Source organism: Podarcis gaigeae, assembly GCF_964106915.1.
Source record: "Podarcis gaigeae genome assembly, chromosome: 6".
In the NCBI taxonomy this organism is placed as follows: Eukaryota; Metazoa; Chordata; class Lepidosauria; order Squamata; family Lacertidae; genus Podarcis; species Podarcis gaigeae.
In genome coordinates, this window is record NC_139682.1 from 50,294,604 (window position 1) to 50,319,272 (window position 24,669).

Here is a 24,669-nt window from a genome sequence, read left to right on the forward strand (position 1 = left end):
TTTGGAAGCTATATCTGGTGGAGAATGTTACAGCCAGTTTTTTGAATGGAGCACCTTGACGTGCACATAGTGCGCCTGTGCTGAGGGAACTGCACTAGCTGTTTTTATGATCCTGTTTATTGCTGTATTTTTGTACGTTGCTTAGACCTTTAATGAAGTGGTTTAGTAATGCTTTTAAATAACTAAATACTGATGGGTGCTTCTTTGCTTTTTGTGGGCTGTACTGCATTTGGCACATTAAACAGAGCAGCTCCTGACTCTGCATTTTCTATCTTTCTAGGAGCACTTTCAGAGTGGCTGGCTGACCACCCTGTCATGATCAACAATGTCTTACCCCTGGTGCTACAGGCTCTGGGCAATCCTGAGTTGTCCATCTCTAGTGTCTCAACCCTTAAGAAAATCTGCCGTGAATGCAAGTATGACTTGCCTCCCTATGCTGCCAACATAGTTGCTGTCTCTCAGGTAACTGAAATACAGTAATGGTCTAAGGATACATGGTTTTATGAGACAATGGAAGTTTAAGTGACTGACTAATTTTGAGCTGTATGTAAAGGAGAGATCATTCAACAGGGCTTAAAGCAGTAGGAACATTCTGAGGAGGATATCTGCGTGTGTATGTGAGATTTAGTGGAGTAAATATTTATTGCACATTGTCAGAATGGGAATTCTGACTGCATGTATCAGTTAAAATAACTTGAATCTTATCAGTTTGAAGGTATGTGTGCATCTGTTTTGGCAGCTGGCAGGGTGCGTTGACTTTGAGTTACTTCTGTAGTGGAAATTTGGTCAAGATTCAGCTCAGCCTTCTGCTTAACTAAATGCTGTCTTTGGTTTCCCCTTCACATTTCCTGCTAGAAGAGGAAAAATTATGCTTGCAGGGTGTGTGGAGGAAACAGAACTGTTGACCCTTGTTGCTGACATTATGGAGCTTGGGAGACAAGCTATATGAAACGCTGCCTATAATGAATCACTGATGACTACTTATCCATTATGAAGCATCCTTGAGAAGGGTTGGCTTTCACTGTAGGAGGGAGAGGGTGCTTATTGATTGTTTATTCAGATATTTATAAGCTGCATTTTAAGATCAAGCCCTCACCGGTATGTAAAAAGATTGATACAAGATAACATTAGGTACATCAGACAGGTGTACAACTACTTTGAGAAAGCTGCTCTGAATCATACAAGTCTTTAACACTCTTCAGGAAAAGCAGTAGAGAGCTTTTCAAGGCCCTCTTAAAAGCATGTATGGAAGGGGCCAAGCTTAAGTTAATCAGAAGGGAGTTAGCCTTCTCTTGCTTATCCACTTTTCCTTGAAATTTCATAGCGCCCATGCTCCAGATCAGTGTTTGTCTCCCAGAGTTGTCAGTTGATATTGTGGTTGGAGCATTGTTAAATGTTTCTGCTGTGGGGCGAGTACTCACTTTCTCACATCTTTCCTTCTATAGGATGTGCTAATGAAGCAGATTCACAAGGTAAGATACTTATACTCCTCCCTGGTGCAGAGTCAAAGAGTGTACGGAATATATGATTACCTATCAAGTTATTATTTCCAAAGTATTGAGCATTCCAGTCAATGAGAGGAGGATTAGAGGAATTGGTGAAATTGGGTGCATGTCTCCCAAACAGAGTTTTGATCAGGAGTGGGGAATCTGTGACCCTCCAGAAGTTGCTGGCCATTGGCTTTGCAGGCAAGAACTGTTGGGAGTTGGAATCCAAAAGCATCTGTAGAGTCACACATTTTTCTTTCCTAGTTTAGATAGACATCCATTATGTTTCCAGGCATTCCAAAGCTGCATGAAAGAGTCTTATTTGTGTTTATCTGTGACTCAGGGCTCTGACAATGGCTATTTTGGTGCTAAGTTCTGGCACTAAACACAGGTTTCTGTGTTGAGACTTCCAGAAGGCATAGCTAAGACTTAAGCATTAGAGTTGACGAAGAATAGAGGGAGAATAAACTCCAACTGAGATGTAGTGTAGCATGACTTTCTGAGGATAATAGGAGAAACTAAGAATGTTGTCCATCTTGTTCTGCCCCCAGACAAGTCAGTGCATGTGGCTGATGCAAGCTCTGGGCTTCTTGCTCTCTGCCCTCCAAGTGGAGGAGATTTTGAAGAATCTGCACTCACTGATTACTCCTTACATCCAGCAGCTGGAGAAGCTTGCTGATGAAACGGTGAGCTACTTCACTTGCTTGGTGGTGGCTGTTTGCCAACCTTCTTTTAAGAAAGAATAGAGCCTGTTGTGTGTAAAACTCTACTCTTCTTCTTGCAAGTTGTGCCTTGTTTTAACCATACCTCCCTGGTCTTGCAAGCCTCTCATTTCTTATCTCTGTCCTCTGGTTTTTAAATTCCTTCCCCCTGCCCTGTTTTCCATTATGCTTCTGGAGTCAAGAACGGAGTGGGTGAGAATTGGCTGGGGGCGGGGGTGGGACTCAATCACTAGACTATGCTTCACAGTTGTGCTGTCCATTCTTGCTGCCAATCTGGGACATCTGATGTGAGTGGCCCATATCCTGGGTCTACTATAACTGTTATAGTGATGCCTTGCCTTGCAGCCAAACCCCTCCAACAAGCTGGCCATCATCCACATCCTGGGCTTGCTCTCCAACCTCTTCACCACATTGGACATCAGTCATCATGATGATGATCATGAGAGCTCAGAGGTCAAGAAGCTGCCGGTGCCTCAGGGCCCCAATCCGGTGGGTGTTACATGTGTCTGAGTAGTTCTTTTTATACATTAGGGCATACAACTCCATGTTTATTTGGCTGTGCCTCTTCCCTGCCATGTAACTGTAGGCAGCTTCTTCTAACTTTTGAAGGGCAGTAGCATAGAATGGTTGAAGGGTTGTGAAAATAGGTGGTGTACAACATAGCACTGTGTGTGTGTTACTTTAACTATTGGAATGAGCCCGTGTAGATTAGCCACTTCATCACCGCAGATTGTGAGCTTTTTGACGTGACTACTGAGTGATCAGAAGAGAGCTCAGAATGTCCCTTCAATTGTGTATATTTTCTTTGTGTTCGCTTTTAAAAAGAAGTGAGGGCAGCTGCACATCTGGTATTGTGAGACTTTTGAAAACTACTCTGGCATAATATGAGTTGTGGAGCAATCTCTAGAGAGGCCTCTAATACCATCTTTTCATCCCTGGATCTGAATGGTTGTGAGCTGTCTCCTCCTCCTCAAACTGTAGTAGACCAAGCCAGTTTCATAATTATCTTCTATCTTCTTCCTCTAGGTAGTGATGGTGCTGCAGCAAGTCTTCCAGCTTATCCAGAAAGTGCTCAGCAAGTGGCTGAATGATGCCCAGGTTGTGGAGGTAATGCATCTTCTAGGTTAAAAAACAAGCAACACTTTGCCCACATAGCTATAGTTAGATAGGAGATTCCCAGGTTGGCACTGGTGGTTGTTGGCAGAACTTGAAGAATGTATGTTTGTGATGTTGGATAAGTCTCTCTTTTCAGTTGATTCCCACATTCTGTTCAATTTGGTATTCTACTTTTAGGCTTAGGAGTTTGGCCGATCATGCCAAACTTACCTCACAGAACTGAATTGGAGGTGGGTGGAGGAAACTATATATGGCACCTCAGGCTTCTTTGAGGAAAGGTGAAGTACAGAATCAATAGATATTTAGCTAAGGAACAAGTTATTTAACCAGTCCTCCCTTGACGCAGCCCTTCCTCTTCCCACAGTCTGTGTGCTCCATTTTTGAAAAGTCTGTGAAGACCCTCCTGGATGACTTTGCACCCATGGTGCCTCAACTGTGTGAGATGCTGGGCCAGATGTATAGCACCATTCCTCAGGCATCTGCCATTGATCTCACTCGACAGGTAAGTCTAAGTACTAGAATTCCTGGAAGCTACTAAGTTTACAATGGAGGCTGATTACTCAACAGATTAATTCCTACCCACCTAGTATCTTTAGCTTGTCTCCTTTGTTTTGTTCAAGCACAGATATTGCTCAAAATGTGTTTTCCCCCATACACGCGAATTGTGTATGCACATATCTGAGAAGCTACTGTAGTGTTCCTATGCCAGCTGGTCTCTGTCTCCTTTGCTGTGTTAGCAGCAAGGGTCTTGTTGATGTTTTTAGGCAAAGAACAGGCAGCTAGACTTACACGGGGGATAGCTAGGGGCTACAAATATGGGATGGAATGGAATGGGTCAAACCAGACTGCTCTGGCTTCAGTCTCCTTTGTATTTTATATCCCCAGCTGGTTCACATCTTTGCCCATGAGCCTGCCCATTTCCCACCTATCAAGGCGCTCTTTCTGCTCGTCACATCAGTTACGCTAACACTGTTTCAGCAAGGTACGTGTGCTTGGGCACCTTCAGTCTTGTGAGGCTGCCACGTTGAAAACTGCTGTTCCTGGTTTCAGCTGTTCAGACTCGACTATAAGGTGTGTGCAGGTGGGGGGAGGGAACACCTTCCTCAGGTCATGGCTGTGCTCGTTCAGTTCCAAAAGCTTTTAGCTGGTACAGATGAAGATGAAAAGCTCTTGCTGAGGTGGACTCTCTGGCATGCTTCTCCTCAGGTATCAGTGCCTGAGTGGACAGTAGTGCTGCCATTTCCCCCTCTTCTCCTGTCCTTCATGACTGGAAATGTGCCCTCCCCGTGTCAGATTCCTGGGTTAGGGCCCCAAGAGGAAGAGGAAGCGAGCAATCGGCTCTGAGTAGAAAGCAAGAAGCACTCAGGAGTGTGTTGTAATGTCTTTCAGTTAACCCCATCATGGCTCTTTATGGAGTCGACCATATTCATCAGGGTTTTTTTTTCCCTGTGGCCTAAATAAAACATTTGTCATGTGGACTCTGTATCCTATCTCCCTGGTTCTCCAGCTCAAAGGATTCCTTTTACAGCTTTGTGAAATTCCCAGCAAGTGTTTGGATTTGCCTTTGCATGGAACTGCCATATTGACTCCATGTTGACCCCAGCTGAGATGAAAAGCTTGGAATACATGTACAGATCCAGTCAGCATGGTTGGTGGGGTATCTGCTTCCTTCTCCAGGTTCTTGTTTGAACTCAGAATTGATGGGGAGCAACTAGTACTTGGAGTGATGCCCTGTTACTGCCTGACTGAGTCAGGGATAGCCAACATGGAGGAAGAGAATTCTCAGATCCAGGAAAGCTTATGTGATAATAAATTTGCTAAATTTATAATGCCACAAGGCTTTCTGTTTTGTGGAATGGAAGTATGCTTACCAGCAACCACACTGGCCTTTCCCTGCAGAAAATGCCAGAAAGTTGGGTTCTTCCCAACTAGGCAGGCATGTGGACATGGGTGTTAGGAAAATACTGTGTTGGGACTGTCCATCTGGCACTCTAGTGGATTTCCAATACTTTGTGCCTACTCCATGTCAATACTGGATTTGTTGTTTGACTCTGGAGTTGTCTTTCAGGACTAAGTAAATCATGATAACATGTATCCAGTTCAAATGTGCTCGTTCTCCACATGAAGCTGGTGTCCAGTTAGCTCCTGCTTCTCTCTTCCCTTGCTAGGGTGCAATGAGCTCTCCCCTTCCTATCCTTGGTGCTTGGCAGGGGACTCTGGGCACAGGCCTATTCCTTTGCACTTTCTTTCTGTTCTTGGGTTTCCAAGCTCCATGATTTTTGTATGTTTTGTTTCTTTAACTTGCTTCAAGCTGCTCATGTGCCTGCCCTCCTCAACCCACCCCCTTGCACCCTCCCCTTCCTTCCCTTACTCCTGTTTTCACTTGTAAATTCTTTCTGTATCACATAACTATATGATGTTGAGTTGCTGTTTGTATGATTTTTCTCTTCAGTTACATCTTTATTATATTTTTAGGGCCCAGGGATCATCCTGATATTGTTGATTCATTTATGCAACTCCTGGCACAGGTGTGTTTTAGTTTCTTATTCATTCACTTTCTGTTCTCTCTCTTTCTCTTTTTTAATTCAATTTAAACCTATTTTTAGCTTTCTGTTGACAACGTTTTTTCCTTTTAGTTGAATATCGAGTTTCTCCATCTGTTTCCGTGGAAGTTGAAAACAAAACATTCTCCTTTTTCATAGGTGTGAGTTTGCCCTTTCCATTCCCCAAGGGGCAATACCTAGTGATGCAACAAGACTTGTAGGTTAGGTTTGTTTTCAGGTCATGTGGTGTGGCCTTGCCCAGGAGGGGGCTGCTGAAAAATTGGTAAATGTAGTTCAAGAGTTCTGGCAGCAACATTCCAGTCCTGGTATAGATCTGCGTGCTTTTCTGAAGTGACTCTGACTTCTTTACAAATGCTGGCAAGTCCATAGTTTCTGTTTATTAGGTAGGAGTGATGTATTCAGTAACTTGGTGGATCTGGGAGGGGCAGCTGATCTAATGGGCAAGGATAGCAGATGAGCCTTGTCTCCCGTGTTTGACCCCAAAACCCTTCTGCACTCCAGCATTTCTGCCAAGGCTTCCTGTGTCTGGTGTTTTGTCCCCCCCCCCCCCCCAGATTGTGCATCTTCCATAGAGCTCTGTCTCTAATGCTGTAATGACATCATGCACAGGGCAGGGCAAAGCAGTGGTGGTGGAATACAAACAGAGGCTGGTGGGTATCATTCCCTGGAGTAAGTGAAGGATGAAGCACCCCCAGCAAGTGGATTAGAATGAGCAATCCCTAGACTGAAAATAAGCTGCAGCACTAAGAACTGATGGAGCAGAATGGGGTGGGATCTTATATATTGATCTCCTGACTGTAATAAGATGCTCTCTCGTTGGCTCTGGTTTATTGTTGCCTAATGGGGTTTCTGTATACTGTGATGGGGAAAGTATCTGAGTGCTTAGCTCCCCCTTGTGGCAGTTAATACAGATACAAATATGGGAGGCAACGTTGCTAATAGGTAAAGGTAAAGGGACCCCTGACCATCAGCTAATACTCACACTTCTCTTCAGTAACACAGTAACAAACTTCCAGAAAATTCTGAAATTTGACAACAGCAAATCGCAAAATTAAAATGCCACCCTTTAGAGTTCTTATTCTTGTTTTGTCATCATGTTAAGGGGATGTCAGCTATCAATGTACAGTTAAATATCAAATACTGAAATCAGTTATAATTATATAGGTGGAGCCCTATGGTGGATCCATGTTCTCAGGAAAGGGTTGGAACAATCTCATCCTAGGAGGGGGGTAGGGAGTAGCTTTAGCCAGATGAAGGAAAAGGAGTTGGAATGGTAGATGTGAAGAGAGGGACTAGGAGAAGCCCCTGGGGCATCCAGACACAGTTGAAAGCCCCACCGTAGCTCATGCAGTTCGACATGGAACAACTTGGGACCCCAGATCTTCTGACTGACTGCATCCAGATGAGACCTAATCACCAACCAATATTCATCCTGAAGAATTAAAAAATGCAGCACCGTGTCTGGGACAGTGGGTGTCATAGTTTGGCCCATGCTGGAAATTAAAGCAGTAGTGTTTCAGTGGACTCAAAACAACGCTATTAATACTTTTTTATATTGTATGTCTTCCTCTCTTGCATATATACACACATACACACACACTTTCCTCCCTTGGTTGAATAAATATTGTTTGTTTGCCTCCATAAAATTTGAGAGAAGCTCAAATTAGAAGTTGCCTGGGTTTGGGCTGATTTAGCTACTAGTGCCCAGTATGTTTTGTTCACCACTTTTTTTTGAGATGTGAAAGCTGGTGGTCTGGAGACACTGCACCCTGCATCTTGGGGTCACTGGCATTCTTATTGTCTCTTATTCTACTTCATCTGTGAGCCTAAGTCCCATTGCACTTTTGCTATCTCTCAGCGTTCACATTAAAATTTAACACGCACCCCAAAAGAGGAGAGAGAGGCAGCTGATATACTGGTTATTCCCCATATTGTCGTTAGCACTTTCATTCTTTCTTTGAGTAAAAAAATAAAATACTACCTCCTGGTCCACCAGTCCCACAAAACAGCTTACAATAAGATACAATAAAATTCTGAAGCAATATTCGAAACACTTGTAACTAAAAGATTAATTACAGTAGTCCAGCATTTGAAACTCTTCATCTTCCAACTGCCTTGCTAAAAATATGTTTGGGCCATGCACCAAAATGCATCTTAGCAGACTCTCTAGAGAGACACTTCCAAGGGCAGGCTGCCATCACCCAAAGAGTCATGCTCTTTGTGGCTACCAGTCTACATACACCTGTAGTACTTGGAGCAAGAACTCAACTAAAACAAAAGAGGCAGAGTGGATTTATATGGGAGAATATGACCCTTGAGGTAACGTGGTTCCAAACTATGCATGGTTCTGGATTCTGTATGAGGCAAAGAGGACTGGGTTACATTTGAAAGTGCAACTTCTGCAGTCTGCCATTTTCCTATAATTTGCTGGCAGAATGTCACCTATACCCTTCTCTCTTGGAGTAAGCCTAAATTGGCAATGCCCTAGAAGACTTATGTTAACATTTGCTATGTTTAACTTGCCCAACTGGTGGCCCATGTCCAGGCTCGTTCTGTCCCAACAACCAAGTTAAAAGACACTGGATATAGGAATATTTGAGAAGTCTGAAATCCTAGGGGAATGTTCTCCCCTCACGCTTAGTGTGGAGACAAATCAGTAGGAAAATTCTTCACAGCATCAGCATCAGGCATGCACTTTCTTTGAAGCCATCTAGTGAGACTAGAATACAGGCCTAGCAGAAGGGTCAGTTTGCTAAAATGAGAAGACCATTGAGTATGTAACAACACTGCTTGTCCATTCAAGTGGACTGGTACATTGTGAAACATAAATGTTGTGTCTGTGGGCAGAATTATGCAAGAATATATACCATTTTCCTTTCTTTGTTCAAAAATCAAATCATCTTGATTTGCAAGTATTGCCCCACTAATGCCTATATTATCCCTAAATCAAAAGACCAGCAGCCTAGGCTTAAATATACATTTGAGCTTTCCTGAAATTGTGTGTGTGTGTACTGCCATGTAGAAGAAAAAAAGAAGTGAAGAGGAAAGGGAGATGCAAAAGAATGATCTTTTGTTGGAACAATTTTAATTGCTTAAAATGTCAGAACACTAGAGTCATTCCTCTAGCATAGGTGTTTACATGAAAATTTTAAATATGTTCTTAGAGGTCCTAGTTTTAGCGCACCCCCATAAGGTTGCTTTGATACAAAGGTAGTTGTTGAGAGACAAAGGGTTAGTGTCAAGTCATGAGCATATTGTGAGCTAGCACTGAGTTTCCTTTAACTGGCTGTCATTATGTGGTATATTGGCTAAATTGTTTATGAAGACCTGTATAGGTATTAATATAATTTATTCTGCATGGTTTAATTTGCTTCACTTTGGATATGAGCAAATGTTTCAGTAATGGAATACAAAGATGTGTGGGCTCAAACATTTGATTTAATTGGCCTTTTTATCTATTTCTATACTGATGGCTCACAATGCACTGTGTACTAAGCAAATCTGTTTCCACTTAGTTGGCTGTAACACATTGTGGGAGGAATTCAACATAGCACTATGGCAATCATTCTGTCAAAGCAAGCGCTTCATCTTGCCATATGGAATGATGCCCCTCTCTTCCTCCTGCAGGCTCTTTTGGGGGGCCTCCTGGCCCTTCTCCAGCCAATTTGGGTGCAGGGAGAGGGAAGAGGGGAAGCTCCATTGCGCTAGTTCTGCTAGTGGGGCTCATTAGTTGAAACTGGCCATCAATATGTAAAAATGTACTTGGAGGGATGCAAACAAACGAAACATTCTTTACTAGGGTGATGGAATAAAAATCATTTTTAAAACTTTAGAGTATTAGCAATATTCTATAGCAGTTTTAACAGTAGCATTTGCAATACAAGAGCCATTGAAAACTCTGCAGATTAGCACCAGGCAGATATTTACCATTGCATGACAGAAAGGGACATAACGTTGGATCATAGGAAGATGCCTTACACCAGGTCGAACCATTGGTCCATCTAGCTCAGTATTGTCTACACTGACTGGTAGTGGCTCTGCCAGGTTTCAGGCAGGGGACATCCCTAGCCCTACTTGCAGATGTCGGAAATTGTACCTGAGAGCTTCAGTATGCAAGGCAGATGCTCTGCCACTGAATTACAGCCCTTCCCTTAACTCTCTTTGCTCCTTCCACCTGGGTGATGAACAAGTGGACAATCAAGGTGTGTAGAGTGGAAACAGAGAATGCAAAGCTTTGGAAGCTAGTCATTGCAGCGATTGGTATCCAGTTGCAGGTACAACAAGCAATACTTCTGCAGCCCCGGAAGATCGTGCTTCATTGACAAAGCACATACTTCACATAGCTATATGGGAGTATAAGTTGTTTAGGGCCCTGTTTGTTAATAGGTCTCACCTTGTTTTGCGAATGCCATGGTGGAGCAGATGTTTAGGTCATTCAACAGTGGGGACTGCTGTCCAAGGTGCTGAAATGGATAGGCTCGCAAAATTCTTGCCTGTGCTTGCTGTCTATGGTGCTGAAATAAGCTGCCAGGCAGCAATATTTATATTAAGTCACAAGTAAAATCAGCCTTTTTGTAGTTTAACAGGAATACTGAAACTAGATGAGCCCCCTTTCCTGACGGTGTAAGAAAGGAATTCCCACATATCTGGATTTCTTCATTTGTAGCAAAGTAGGAATCCTAGTAGGTTGTTTCTAGGTAATGTTTCAATTACATGTGTCTTCAGAGGCTCTTAATTACCTGGAGTCCTTGATGCCCTTGACTTCAGAAGTGTCCTACTTATGTTCTTTCCCTTCCTGCCATATCTGACTTACTGTGCACCATGGCTGATGGCCAGGTAAGTGCACATGGGGGTCTTGGCCAGGGAGCTATTCTGTGGCACTTTTTTGCCCCGGTTTGCCAGAGCTGTGTTTATTGTCTGTGTATGTGTGTGTACCTTGCAGGCACTCAAACGGAAACCTGACCTGTTCCTGTGTAGCAGCCTGGATGTCAAAGCAGTATTCCATTGTGGTGAGTAGGCAGGCCCCGTAAAACTAAGCTATCAAAAAATTGAGCTCCCTTGATGCAGTTGGGAAAGCTGATTTAGCCAAATGAGGCAGTGTTTCTTAAAGGTTCAGATATATGACAACAGCCTGCATGTTTGATGTAGAAACACCCCTCCAATCAGACCAGCTGAAGCTCCATGTAAAGTCCTTATGCTTGGAGAAGGGAAGGCTCCTTTCCTTCCCGCTCCTGTGGAAAGCTTTGAATTGTGTTAGCTGAGTCCTGAAGTGTTGCTTTCCCTCTAGGTGTGATCTCCTTGAAGTTCCCTGAAGCACCAACTGTCAAAGCTGCCTGTGGCTTTTTTGTGAGTGTTTTGCTTTTGCTAGATCTGCCATTGGCCAATGGTACAGGCAGAGTTGCGTTTGGGCCAAGTGGCTTGGAAGCACTTGTGCTGGGACAGGATGGAGAAGCACCCAGAACTGGTGAGAGGGAGCCTCCTCCAAATTCCAGAAAGGAGCTTCTCCTTTCATAAGTTGCCATTTGGGCCTTTTTATTTTCTTTTGCAGTTGGGGTTTTTTGTATGGAGGCATTTTCTCCTAACTGTATATGCCTCCACTCTGTTTGGACATGTATACAGGCATGTGCTTGTCTCCTACATGGAACTGGATACAGATGGCTATATATCTGAGTTCTAGCAATACAGTTTGCATCAACTCCTTCTCACTGTTTCTTACAGACTGAGTTATTGCCACGTTGTGGGGAGATTCCACCGGTGGGACAAGTGGTACATGAGAATGGCAAAATGCTGCTGCAGGCTGTGCTTGAGGTAAGGAGTGGGGCTTTTCAAGCTAAGTCAGGGACAATTAGAAGGAATAACTGGAAGGAGCCATGCTCACAGATAAGCTGCACTTATTCCAGTATGTTTTATTAATTCAGCTCCCTTCTAACCAGAATATCCCTGAATGATTTGCAGCCTGATCTAGTATTTCGTGTCTTACGTGGAAGTGTGTTCCACTAGGTTCAGTGGTGCTTACTCCCAAGCAAGTGTGCCACCTTGGCCACTTCCTTTTTAAAAACACTTCCTTGATGCAATCTGCTGGAGCCTTCTTAGGTTTGTAATGTAATGCTCCCTCCTGCAGTGCAGTCTCCTGGGAGGATTATTGTCTGGTGTTAACTGGATTTGCTCCATCTGCAGGGTGTAGGTGGCCAAGCCGCACGCAACTTGATGGATCACTTTGCTGAGATCCTCTTTGCTCTCAACAAGCACTGCTTCAGTTACTTGAGTGTCTGGATCAAGGAAGTGATGCAGCAGGATGGTTTTCCATCAGCCCGTGTCAGCCCTGAACAAAAGGAAATCTTCAGCCAGCAAATTCTCAGGTGAACTTTCTCTTGAAGACTTTTCTGGAAGACTGAGTTGGGGAAGATGTGTGAGCGGGTTTCTTGGCTCTTCAGCTTTCTATCTGTGCCCCCAAATTGTCATGAGTGATCATGATAGATACTGAGCATTTCCCCAGGTTCAACAGTTCTCCCCAGAATCTTCTACAATAAAGAGCTTGCTTATATTTTATTTTTTAGTTAATTAATTAAGATGTTCAGAAAGGTTCAAGGTATTTATATAAAGTAGAGGTAAATAGAAAAGTGTAGCATGGAAACTAAACATGAACTTGAGTTTTTATCCTTGTAGAGACATGCTACCTATCTTGGTGTTGCTTTGGTTTCTCCTTTAAGCCCCTGCTACTCCATGTAAACACCCATGAATTCACCAGCATTTAATAATTATTATAACAGGAACATAAACAGAGCCTGCTGTATCGGGCCATTGGCCTGTTCTGGCAGGCTCTTCTTGTATTCTTATGGCTGGAAGATTAATCACTAGATTAATCCAGACACCGATGAACTGAGATGCACTGGTGAACGATAATTTGCAGAACAGGAACATGAGTTATTTGAAAGAGGATGTCTCAATGGAGGGCAGCAATGATTATAGTAGCTGTGCGGAGCCTGTCTGCAGTGCCCAGCTCTCAGTGCTGGGGATTCCATGGGTTTGGCACTGGGTGGTGCCATTAATTCGATTTTAATTGTTTTTTATAATGAAATATTTTAGAATGTGTGAATATCTGATAGTTTGATTGTTTGATTGTTGTTAGCCGCCCTGAGCCCGGCTTTGGCTGGGGAGGGCGGGATATAAATAAAATTTATGATGATGATGATGATGATGATGATGTATGGGAACATCCGACTCAGCTCTAGCTGTATTTTTAAGTGACTCATTCACCATTCTTATATATCAGCCTTTCATCATTCTTTTTCTGTGTTAGCAGAGAGCGTGTGAACAAACGGCGTGTGAAGGAGATGGTAAAGGAGTTCACGCTGCTGTGCCGAGGACTACATGGTACCGAATACACAGCGGACTACTGAGGGGCCATGTAGCAAAACAGGAGCATGAACAGATCTGCTGGCTACCTGCCACTGCCTAACGCTGCTATTGAACCAGCTCATAGGACGATAACTGCAACTAACCTGCTGAGGCTGCTCCTCTCAAGAATGAGCTGTTTGTCCATCCCTCCTGCATGTTCAGAGGCAGCAGGCTACAAGGACTTGGAGCACAGGCTGGAGCGGAGGAGATTTCCTCCCCCTGCTAGACTGGTGCAATGATTGCCCCTTGTTTTCCCGGCACACTCCTGTAGACATATCTGTGGTATTGTCTGTTCCTAAAGAGTCTGCCTTTGCCCTGCATGAGGCAGCTTGTGTCTGACTGAAGTGGAAGGCCCTGCAGCCTTGAATTATATTAAGGCTATTTCTAAGCTGTGGTGTTTGGTGAATTGGGGGAAGAGACGTAACTTCTGGACAATATTGGGCAGGGGAGGGTAAAAAGCTGTAGCAGCTGCAGTTGCACTTATAGCTGCCCTAGCCTAACGGGTAATAAAGAAGAGTATGATGTCATTTTGGACAAAGAAGAAATCCAAATTCTGCAACAAAGTATTGGAAAGAATCAAAGTTAGCTTCTCAGAAGGAAGCATACCTGCCAGCCTTTGCATTTCTTGGTGTGCTGGCAAAGTTGCATAACCAGTTCAAATTTTCTTTTTGCAGGCAACAATCTATAGGAGCATCCCGTGGAAGGCATATTATCATACTAGCCTGTAATATGAATGATAGTTTCTAGGTTCATTTAAAAGGGTTGCAGCCACCTTTATGCGCTCTGATGAAAAATGTCCCTGGTTGCTTCTGCAACTGAAGATCAAGATGTAACAATGGATCTGAGGGTGTGCTACTGTTTATGGTGGAATGATGGAAGAGGAGCAAATCATTTTCATATGGGGGACTGTTGGTATTGCAGGTTTGGAGACTAACCAAGTTGAGCAAATGTGCAATTCAGAATGACTCCAGGGCCCTTTTCAGTCTTACCTCCCCATACAACACGAGTAGGTTCCTAACCTGAGACTTGCTGTAATGTTTCCTAACCTTCGGTAGTGAAGCTCAGTTTACATAAGAGCAGGTTGGGATGGCTTGAACCTTAGTCAATCCTTTCTATTTAACAAGAGCTTACCAAAGTAACCATTGAACCATCTAAATAACAATAGCAGATACCAGTGTGGTAAAGTACTGGAGCAGAAGTTCTCAAACACTTGCAGGCTCCATTGAGGTGGTTTGTGGAGTGGTCACAAGTATCTGTACTTGGCCCTGCACTTTATATTTTCTGATGATAGAGATGGACTTCACAGAACGTTGCTCACAAAAAAACAGGCATATCCATTACATTAGAAATAAAAGACTGCAGTTATTTAGAGTATGAGTTATAAAACAAAAAAGTAGCTGGCTGAGACCTGCACCACCCACAGCATTTTCCAAGTGGTCCATGAAAAAATGGTTTGGGAACTGCTGTACTAGAGGTTTATGTAGACATCAGCTGGAGCTTCTGCATTTCCAAGGCAAAACATGTTCTTGGGGAAGAATACGCTTATGGGACAACAGAAGCTGAAACAAAACCAGGCATCTTAAGTAAATGCAAAAAGTAGCATACTGACAATGCACTGTTCTAGGTCAAGTCTTGAAAAGTGAATAGGGTATACCGTATTTTTTTCCAAGTAAGGGTTGTTCCAGTTCAGGCAGATGAAGTACTTTGAATCTGGAAACAAGATAAGCATTTTGTGTAATCCTGGCTTGTTAAGTAACTGCTTTCACTGGTTAAAAAAGTCAAATTATATCAGAAATCTTCACATCAAATGTGGACTTAATGTTTAGCTAATCAGTGCAACCAAGTAGTTTATGTGTTTTGATCAGAAATTGGAGTAGTGATCTGTAATTAAGCCACCAAGCCATCTTATAGATTACTTATCTTGAATAGATGTGAAACCTTCACAATGCATATGGAAAGAACAAAGTACAGTTGGCTATATTAGGGAAAAAGCAGTACTCTGGTATTTCTATAGCAGTGGCCATGATTACACCCCGGTAAAGAGAAGTATCTACATTAATGCACAAAACAAGCAGTACTTGGTAGAGAATGTGCCTTCTAGGTTTGGGCATGTGGTACATTGCTGCACCTTCTCTCTTTCCACTGATTTCAGTGTTTCTGTCTGGTGTTCTTTGCACTGAAACATTCCTTTAAAAAGTAGCATTTTGAGGCTGTGTGCTATACCTTTCAGTTATTTATTTGAAGCTCTTACTTCCATGCTGCTTATCTAAGCACTCCACACTTTGCCTTATTAGGAAAGGTATTGATCACTGGTGTGGTCATGGGCTGCTACAGGGCTTAGCATTTGATGTTGCTGCTTTCCGGAGCCTGATACCTATGCAACTGCTGCCCAGGACCTTGACTGATGAGCTTGCATTGCACACAGCACTTGACCCACGTCTTCATAGGTGGTATAAGTAGAGTAGAAGGTACAAGCAAGAGACTGTAAGAGGCCATGGAACTGAATCTGACTTTGCAGCATGGAGCAAAAAGCAACATAATCATTACTAGCTTGTGCAAAAGACTGCCTGTTATACCTTTCTTGTGCTTTTTTTTTTTTTGTCTGGTATGGCATGGCAGTTGGAGAATGGAATGTGTAGGTGATGTTCTGAAAATAGTGTTCAGAGGAAACAAACTTACGGAGATTAGGAGCAGTGCTCATGTCTAAACATGGCTTCTCCACAGTTATGCTGCATTTTGTAGTATGGTTTATGGAGTTGCATACTTCCTTGGTTATTCAGTATTCTTGTTTGCCCCACTCCTGTCTATCTTAGCCTTTCTGTCTATAACTCTTAAGCTATTGCTATGCAGTGGTCTCTTTCTTCACTTTTTGGACCATGTGTGAAGGGTAGAGGTGTGTGACTTCTTTACATAGCGGGTGGCCGTGTAAAACAGGTATATGTGGTGCCCTCCTAATTATGATGGCCTACCATTACACCTAATGGCTATGCTGGCTGAGGCTTGAGGGAATTGTAGTTCAACAACATCTGAAGGGCCAATGGTTAGCCACCCTGGTGTAAAATAACTCACCTGGCTGCTTCTAGGGCCTTGGCCTGCTACAGTATGGCCCTCTCACTTCAGCAAACTATTATAACAGCAGCAGAAGGTGAGCAGGAGCACCAGGAAAGCAGCTATGACACGGTATAAGCAGTGTTATAAACAGAAATATGAAAGCTAGGAGCTAAATGGCAGCTTAAACTTGGGGTATGGGCGCAACAATGGAATGTCTAGGCACACTTTTTTGTAACAAGAATGCAAAGCTGAAAATGAATGAACTGCAGCTAAAATATTATGTTCATTTTTCACATGGTCTATCCTTCCACTGCTCACCCACTAATATTCTTGAGGGTCTCTTCTCCAGTCTTCAGAGAGTAGCTGGAAGTGGAGAGGCAGAAAAAGGTCCTTTCCTTCCACTCTGCAGTTTTAATCTGAAATCTTAGGCGCAGTACTGCACCCAGAGTTGATTTGGGTGTATTAATGCTTCAGAAAAGTTGCCCAAATAAGGAGAAAGGAAGGATGCCAATGGATTTAAAATAGAACTTTATTTGGCATAGCAAGGTCTACAAGTAGTGTTTAAAAATGGTTTTTTTATTGGCAAATTATTCTAAGTCTTAAAAATGTTACTAGCTTTAACTGAAGTAGGTTCTTGACTTAAGGGATGTATATATCCCTTACCTGGTACATCTTGTACCTTGTGCTCAATGCTGTTTTGATTCCTGATTGGATGGCAGATGTTTACACAACACGGTGCCAGCTGTGTTATATTTTTCTTCTCAATTAGGATATGGAATGATGTTTCTCCTTTCTGTTTGATAGGCAGTGCCATATAGTCATGTTCAACAGAAATAACTTTGAGCATTATATTGGATGGTACACATCTAAGGATGTCAGTGACTTATGCTTGTGGGTCGGAAATGACGAGTGGATAAACATACCCTATCCTGCTACTGGGAGGAAAGATGCTAGTACAAAACTCTTTCGCTAACACAGATCAACAGCCACCCCTTTCTTCATTCTGTGCTTTTAAACTCCAAAGAGCTGCAAAATATGTAACCTCCAGCTGAGCAGACAATGCATATTTTGTAGGAGTATAACTGTATGGAGAACTATTGGATCCCATTTCTACTTGTTTCCATAGGATGCCATTGCCTCTCGTGTTCTTGTGTGCTTCCCATAGGTGTAGGTATGTGGTTGCCCACTGTGGGAAACAGGATCCTAGACAAGATGGGCCTTTGGTTTAATGCGGCAATGCTGTTCTTATTTTTTTACTACATTTGTATCCTGTCTTTCCTCTAAAGAGATATCAAGGAGATATATATATATACTTCTCCCCATTTTACCTTCAACCCACCTTACAGGGTTGTAGTGAGTTGAGTGGCCCAAGATCACCCAGTGAGCTTCATGGCTGAGTGGGCATATGAACCCTAGTCTCCAAAGTCCTGTTCAGCACTCTACCCACTATACTGGCTCTTTATCATAGGATTCTTATACCCCAGCTATTCAAAGCCTGGTTCTTGCTTCTGAATCCTAAAATTCAATTCCTCATGCTATCAGCAAATCTAACTCCTCGAGGATACAAAATCCTAGCCTCAATAGGAAACGTTTTCCCAACTTCTAGTTACACCTTTAACACTGGATGGTGTGGATTCGCTCAAGGTTCAACCAGAGTATAGAAACCTGCTCTCCTTCCTCAATCGCACTCTTATCTGCTTTTCCCATGTATGAGAATATGGCAGAGGTTGAGCCTGGGCATGTAGGGGCACAATTGGCTTCCAAGAGTGCCCTAAGTTATAGCTAACTATAACTTCCACTTGCCAGTGGAAGCTGGATAAATGGGGATCTGTGGTATAATTTCACATGTGAATTAAGCTGCAGTGCTACACACCCCTGTTCCCCCAACAGAACCCCAAGTCTACCGTGCTGCCACTCTTAGCCCAGGGCTGCTTTATGTGCACAGATAAACACCAGCACAATTGAGAGCACAGTGAGAAGAATAGGTTTACTTAGCTTCTTAACATAAAAAACACCATTTGGCAGAACTACTGTATTGTAGATGTCAGCCAGTTAAAATATTGATCTATCCATCCACCAAGAGGAATATCCAGGCCAGGGAAAGTGATATTCCTTGCCTTATACATGTGTCTAGTTATGGGTAGGAGGAAGAAGGTTGTGATAAAAACCATGTTTGGTTATCTCATCTAGATGCAGAAAGGGAAGGCAACTTTTTCTCAGCATGGCCCGGCTGGTACTGTCATCCAGAAGGCTCATCTTCATATGCAATGGCAATTCCCCGTCGTCCAGCCACGGCTTTTGTGACTGCTGACTGCCCCAGCTGCTGCTCCAGCCCCCGCCAGCTTCGTGACTCCAAAAATGAGGCTAAGACACACAAAAAATCAATCAAACAAAAACAAAACAGAAGAACAATGATCATAGCATAAATGATTTCCCCAAGCTGAATTCCAGACACCACTCTGGAAGAGAACAGAGCTTACAGTATATTCAAGATTATGGATGAAAGAGCCCATGGGGCCCACTGCCCCACTCATTACTGCAACTGTAAATGGAGGAAGGTGACTAGGCTGCTAATTGCTATTCTGACACTAGCATAAAACATTTGAAACATTCACCACATAACAGACTTCAAAACAGCCATTTTCATCTCCCAAGAACAACCATTAGTCACAAGAAAGGTCCTAACAGATGAGATTTGCCACCATTTGTGTGGACCGTTAACATAATCTGTTCCCGACCCCTCGGACACATACCTGCTGGGCTACTCTCAGCCATATGCATATGGCTGCGGCAGGTCACAGAAGTGCCAGAGCTTGGCTCAGGGTCCGGTGCTGTATAAAGACAAGTTGAGCGTAGCTCGCCGGTGATGAGTGAAATGCTGGGTTCACTGTCAGCCTCTGAAACCTTGTCTGGGAAAGGGGTGTGTTCACATGCTCCTGCAGGCAACAGCAAGGGAAAGAGTAATAGCTAAGCTTGGCCCATCCAGAATCATGCCCTGCTTTTACCCACCTAAGGATGATCAAGAGGTGCAGAATTAGCACATGGAAAACAGCAATGGGTGGGGTTGGCATTGCTCGCCTGGCTTCCCAACATGCTGCTTGTTACTGAGAGGTTGGGGAACTTGATAAGGGCATAGCTACTCTGATGCTTCCTTTCCTGCACCTATACCACACTGAGCTCCCCACTGCCTTGCCCTTTCCCCTCTTGGTCACTGGCAGCAATGCATGGCATGGGGAAGCCAGGTGAGCAACATCAGCCCCACTGGCCACTGCAAGGTGCAACTCTTCTTTGACCACCATTTCATATGGCAAATGTGGAGAGGACTATGAGAGGTACGCATAGCCCAATTATATCTGCTTGCACAATGGAACTTCCCCACTTCCTCCTTTCCCAAATCAGCTCTGAAGGGTTAGGGGAACCCCTAGAATAGATTCAGGGCAAGAGGAGGGGGGAGTTTCATTGCGCAAGTGAAAGTCTTTGCACTGACAGGACATGTTACTATTTTGGATACAACCCTATGTATTTGAATTATCCCCAATGTAGAAATTGTTCCCTGCCGCTGGTCTGTCTTTGTGTGGGTGTAGGGAACTTTATGGTCATTGCTGCTGCAGCAGACTATGTCTTCAGGGCAGGCCCAAGAGCATTGGTAGAGCTGTGCAGCTTTTATGAGTCTGAAATTGCAATTCATCGTGAGACTCAAGTTATTATAATAAAGCAACTTTCAAACCCTTATGCCTGCAGAGAGAATTTTGGAAGTGTGTGACCAAACATAATTTCCAGAGTCTGGTGTGAAAGGAGCTCACTGGTTGTTGCCTCTACTCATTTCTCCAGTTACGAAGCCTAGTATTACCTGGTAGGAGGTGACGGAAATCTGTGACATAGCTGCCTGTCCAGGTCCGTGCTGGATTGCATGCCATCTCCAGCTCGTAGGGTGTGACCACAGGCCGGTAGAAGTCAGCTGAATCAAGCAAAGAGTTCTGTGGGCAGGCTACCAACACAAAAATGTCCACCTCTAGAAAGTTTGCCAGCTTTGCAGGGTTGGGCTTACCCACAGCCAAGGTATAGGCCCGTTTGCCTGCCCGCTGAATGATGCCACGCAGATGCTCCAGAACAGACAAGTAGTCTGCCACACCAAGAGTGCCCACCACAATGCCCACTACTTGGGCATCCCGTGCCCGCTCCACTAGATAGAGGCGTCGCCTCAGGGCCCGGTTCACATCCAATGTTTCCTGTCGGCCTTGTCCTGTCTGAGGATTAAAGGAGCTGAAGGGACACCGGTTCCAGCTCAGCATGAAGTTTGTGAGTTCTGGGCCTTCACAACCCACGTAGAACATGGCGTAGTTGTCAAGACCATGCTGACTGTCCACTACAAAGTGCCGCCCAAATTTCTTCACCAGCCCGGGAACTGGCTGAAGTTCCTTGTTATCCAGTTGAGAGAAAACTACATTGGGATAAATGGGGTGCAGCAGAGCGGCCAGGTTATCTGAGGGGAAGAGAAATGAAAAGTCATTCAGTTTAGAGACAATAACTGTCACATACGCCTCACTGTTCCAAATACTCAGCAGGCCTCTTCCACGGACAGGGAAGGGCCGTTGTGCTAGACACTAGGTTTAAAGCTGTGATGGGGAACTCCTATCAGCCTCATGCAGCATAGCCAGTGGTCAGGGATGGTGAGAGTTCTAGTCCAACAACATCTGGAGAGCAACAGGTTCCCCATCCCTGATTTAAAGGATGTAAACAGGGGGGAGTTAACTGAAAGCGAATATTACAAGGAAAGATTACTTCTGTGGTCCTTTAAAAGAGAACAACCCCTCCAGCCGCCAAATCAGAAATATAAATTGGAACATTCACAGGAATATTGTTTTGAATTTTCTCACTTTCATAGAATCATAGAACTTATAAAAGCCTCTTTGGCAGGTATCTGTGCATTAACTGACCACATTCCTAGTTCATTCAAACTACAAAGGAGTAAACACTGATTAATTTATGTGGTTTTGCCTTTGAACATTAGGTCTATTAGCTTTGCTCTGAAGAATGTTATTGTTGAGGAAACTGCAAACTAGTATCCTAGTGGCAAATGAGGTGGGGAGCACGGAGAGAAATAGGCATTTCCTGGTTAATCCAGCCCTGAGGATAGTAGAGAGGGTTAAAAGCTGGGACTGAGTAACATTGGAAGGCAGATAAGACATAAAGGGCAGGACTGGCAAGGAGAGCACTGTTTGAGGTTAGAGGATGCCCACTTTAGCTTTTTCCCATCCTGGCCTGATGTATCTCTTGAATACCACCCACCACCCACATTGTGATCCCCATGGTCTCACCAAGAGAATGAAAATAGCCCACTTCACTCAGCACAACCACATGAGCTAGAGGGTCTGGATGCAACTCCCGGAAGACTTCTGTGCAGCGCACCACATCTAGTTGTTTGCGGCCAAACACATGGAACACGGGCAGCTTGCGACAGGGACTCAAGCAGGCAGGGCCGTAGTGCACCACAGCCTCAGCGCCCACGTGCTCTGCTGCCACTTCATCCACGCAACAGCTAAAGAAAAGCAACAGCATTAGCTATGGAGGGCAGCTTTCCTCAAAACACCTACCACCTCTATCACACAGAAAAATGCTTCCTTTGTACTAAATGGGTTACCATTGTAGAGACTGAATTTCCCCTGTCACCAGCTCACTCAGCATGCAAGGAGCCCCAGGCCTGACAGCAGATGGGAAAAATACTCTGTTACCAACACCCAAGATGCAGGAACTGGGGAGCAACTAATGATCCCAAAGTCCTACTCTCTTGTCATAAATAGTACCCCCACCCCAGCAGAGGCAGTCAAGAGACTGCTGAACATCCAGAGGCTGACATATTACTACAGAACCCCTTGAAAATGCAAGCCTGCAGTATAGTCCTATGCATGTTCTCAGCACTAAGTTCCATGTTTTCAATGAGGCTTACTCCCAAGTGTCTATAGGACTATGGCCTGAGCTTCTATCATGTGTTTATGTGGAAGGAGGTTCCTGCTGTGACCTCACCTGCCGTATGATGTGTCCCCCAGAATGTACATTTTGGCACCAGTTGCTGCTTCCATCTTGCTAGCAAGGCTTGCTGAATCTGGCAAGAGTTCATCGGGAAACTGAAGAGCAACCTACAAAACAAACCCAAGATAATTATTCAGGACATGTCCACTGTACACAGCTAGCAGTACTGTGGGTTTCCTGGGGAATTAGGCTTTGAAGAAAAAGGTCCCATCCACATGGACAGGATTTTTTTCTTGTATGTCTAATTGCCATGGGGGGAGGGGTTTGAAGGGTGAGGGTGGCAGCACTGGGGAGAGGGTTAATTTACCCCCCCCCCCCAATCTGCATTGTGACTCCCTCAAAAACCTGCATACTGAGTGAAATGAATTTCCTCTAAGCATAATTGCAGCAGGGAAGGGCAAAGAGCAAAAGCAAAAAAAGGAGGAAGAATGGGTGGGGAGAGAGAATAGAATGGATGGACATACATGTGTAAGCAGTGATGTGGGTTTGCCAGTCAATTCTGAACTGGAACAAAATCCTTTGAAAATTAGGATAGTGTGAACAGGGCAATATGTGATGCCCTAGAACACTGGCCTTCAACAGGTGGACTTGGACCCACTGGTGGATCACGGCCTGATCCAAGATGGGTCACAACAGGAGCATAACCACCGTGCAAATATATGATAAAAGATTAAGAAATAGTTTTCCATATGTATGTTGGGGTTAAAAGTGGGTCCTGGGTCTGAAAAGGTTGAAGAATACCTGCCTTAGAGAAGGGTCTAATTTGGTATTTTTATTTTACTTGTATTTAGCAAACAAGAGCTAAAAACTTGAAACTGCCAAGTTTGCCTAATGCTGTATTTGCAACTGGCATCCATTCATTGTTGATCGTGACCTTATGAAACATATTTTTTCCTTGTGGAGAAATAAAGCACCAGAAAGTCCACCTCACATCACTGGTGAAAAGGAAAAGGTGGGGGGAGAAGAGATGTGCCTTGGGCGGCCTCAGCTCTCCCATCGCTGGCATGTCCCCGCTGGGAGATATGGCCCTTGGGGGAGGATTCCACATCTCTGCCTTAAATACTGTAGTGTGTGAGCTGCTTCTACATATTTATTTGTTTGACATACTTGGTAAACAAAACTTTTTAAAAGTCCCCCATATTTAGTGCCCCAATACTTGAATATTTGGGGCGGGGATGTCCACTAACTCTAGGTGAAGAACTGACATTCATGCCTGTAGCTTTCTGGCAAAAGGGCAAACTACTGTCTCACCTTAGTGAAGCCATTATCAGATACAAATGCAGCTGCTCTCTCCAGTTCATAGAACTCTTCCAGCCTGGTGGTCGGGGGACGTCCACTTGCTTCTGCAGGAATCACGGCCCGCTGCATAACCTCAGCACCATCACTGCTGAATGCTGTTGCCATGGTGGCCTATATCCAAACTACATAAATACAAGGTGATGCTCGTCCGCACAGCAATATCCCACTATTAGCAAGATGCTGGATGAGAATGGTCCTCAGCGTCAGTTCTCCAAGATCACATTTACAGGCTCATATTCTATATTAATCAGTAGGGAACCGACATAGCTAAAATCCTTTGTATCCATGCTTCTAATCACTAACACTGATTAGAATGCCTCCTTCATTCAGAAACATGCACTGAAATGGGTTTGGGGAGAGACAAGAAAATGGCACTGAAGCGGCTTGGGAAACAGAAGAACTCAGGAAGGCTCCTTACACAAAGACAGACCACTCTAGTCTCTCTAGTTCAGGGATAGGCAAACTCGGCCCTCCAGAAGTTTTGAGACTACAATTCCCATCATCCCTGACCACTGGTCTTGTTAGCTAGGGATGATAGTAGTTGTAGTCCCAAAACATTTGGAGGGCCGAGTTTGCCTATGCCTGCTCTAGTTCCATGTTGTCGAGAGGACTGACTGGCATTTCGGGCAGAAGCATTTCTCAACCTTACCTGGAACTGCCAGGAATTGAATCTGGAACCCCTTTGCACACAAAACAATTGTATCCCCCCGCCCGCCCGCCAAAAGAAACATTAACTACTGTGCCCCATTACTGTCACTCTACTCACCTAGAGGACCCCCCAACATCCACCACATGGCCACCAATACACTTCCTGGGTGGGGTTAAAGGCACCCAATGAGAACGCCACGCTCCTTTCCCTATCGGAATGCGTATTTTTTCTATCGCTTCGCTTCTCTTTCTCTCTCCTACGTCATTAGCGGGAAGCTTCGCAGCCAATAAAAGATCCCGACAAAGCAAGGCCCTCGGAAAGTAGAATAAACGGGAAGCCTATCAGCGCGGTGC

The 24,669-nt window shown here is 44.1% G+C and overlaps 2 protein-coding genes across 8 annotated transcripts in view; one reads left to right on the top strand and one right to left on the bottom strand.

Annotated features, from left to right (window-relative positions):
• The window catches only part of IPO13 (importin 13), a 45,132-nt gene extending 30,474 nt beyond the window's left edge, over positions 1–14,658 (top strand). For 3 of the 6 annotated variants that reach the window (XM_083742242.1, XM_083742241.1, XM_083742244.1), the window contains 13 exons: positions 281–462; positions 1,446–1,472; positions 2,039–2,173; positions 2,555–2,698; positions 3,236–3,316; positions 3,690–3,827; positions 4,211–4,307; positions 5,801–5,853; positions 10,832–10,898; positions 11,177–11,235; positions 11,608–11,697; positions 12,067–12,248; positions 13,193–14,658. In XM_083742242.1, the coding sequence (XP_083598368.1) occupies positions 281–462; positions 1,446–1,472; positions 2,039–2,173; positions 2,555–2,698; positions 3,236–3,316; positions 3,690–3,827; positions 4,211–4,307; positions 5,801–5,853; positions 10,832–10,898; positions 11,177–11,235; positions 11,608–11,697; positions 12,067–12,248; positions 13,193–13,289 (1,352 nt within the window). In that variant the 3' untranslated portion in view covers positions 13,290–14,658. Of the gene's footprint in view, positions 1–280; positions 463–1,445; positions 1,473–2,038; positions 2,174–2,554; positions 2,703–3,235; positions 3,317–3,689; positions 3,828–4,210; positions 4,308–5,800; positions 5,854–10,831; positions 10,899–11,176; positions 11,236–11,607; positions 11,698–12,066; positions 12,249–13,189 lie in introns of all 6 variants that reach the window. The other 3 variants (XM_083742240.1, XM_083742243.1, XM_083742239.1) reach the window with 2 other exon arrangements.
• A 2,191-nt stretch (positions 14,659–16,849) lies between these two features.
• DPH2 (diphthamide biosynthesis 2) lies at positions 16,850–24,625 on the bottom strand. Of its 2 annotated transcripts, none has more exons than XM_083742255.1 (7): positions 24,434–24,625; positions 23,620–23,789; positions 22,363–22,475; positions 21,657–21,877; positions 20,189–20,821; positions 19,092–19,274; positions 16,850–18,702 (listed from the first exon to the last, which is right to left on the bottom strand). In XM_083742255.1, exons 2-7 carry the CDS (start codon positions 23,770–23,772, stop codon positions 18,578–18,580), a joined length of 1,428 nt encoding a protein of 475 aa, XP_083598381.1. In that variant the 5' UTR covers positions 23,773–23,789; positions 24,434–24,625; the 3' UTR covers positions 16,850–18,577. The 2 variants fall into 2 exon arrangements, with proteins under 2 accessions (XP_083598381.1, XP_083598382.1); XM_083742256.1 differs by lacking the exon at positions 24,434–24,625 and adding an exon at positions 24,317–24,431.
• Positions 24,626–24,669: the final 44 nt, after the last annotated feature.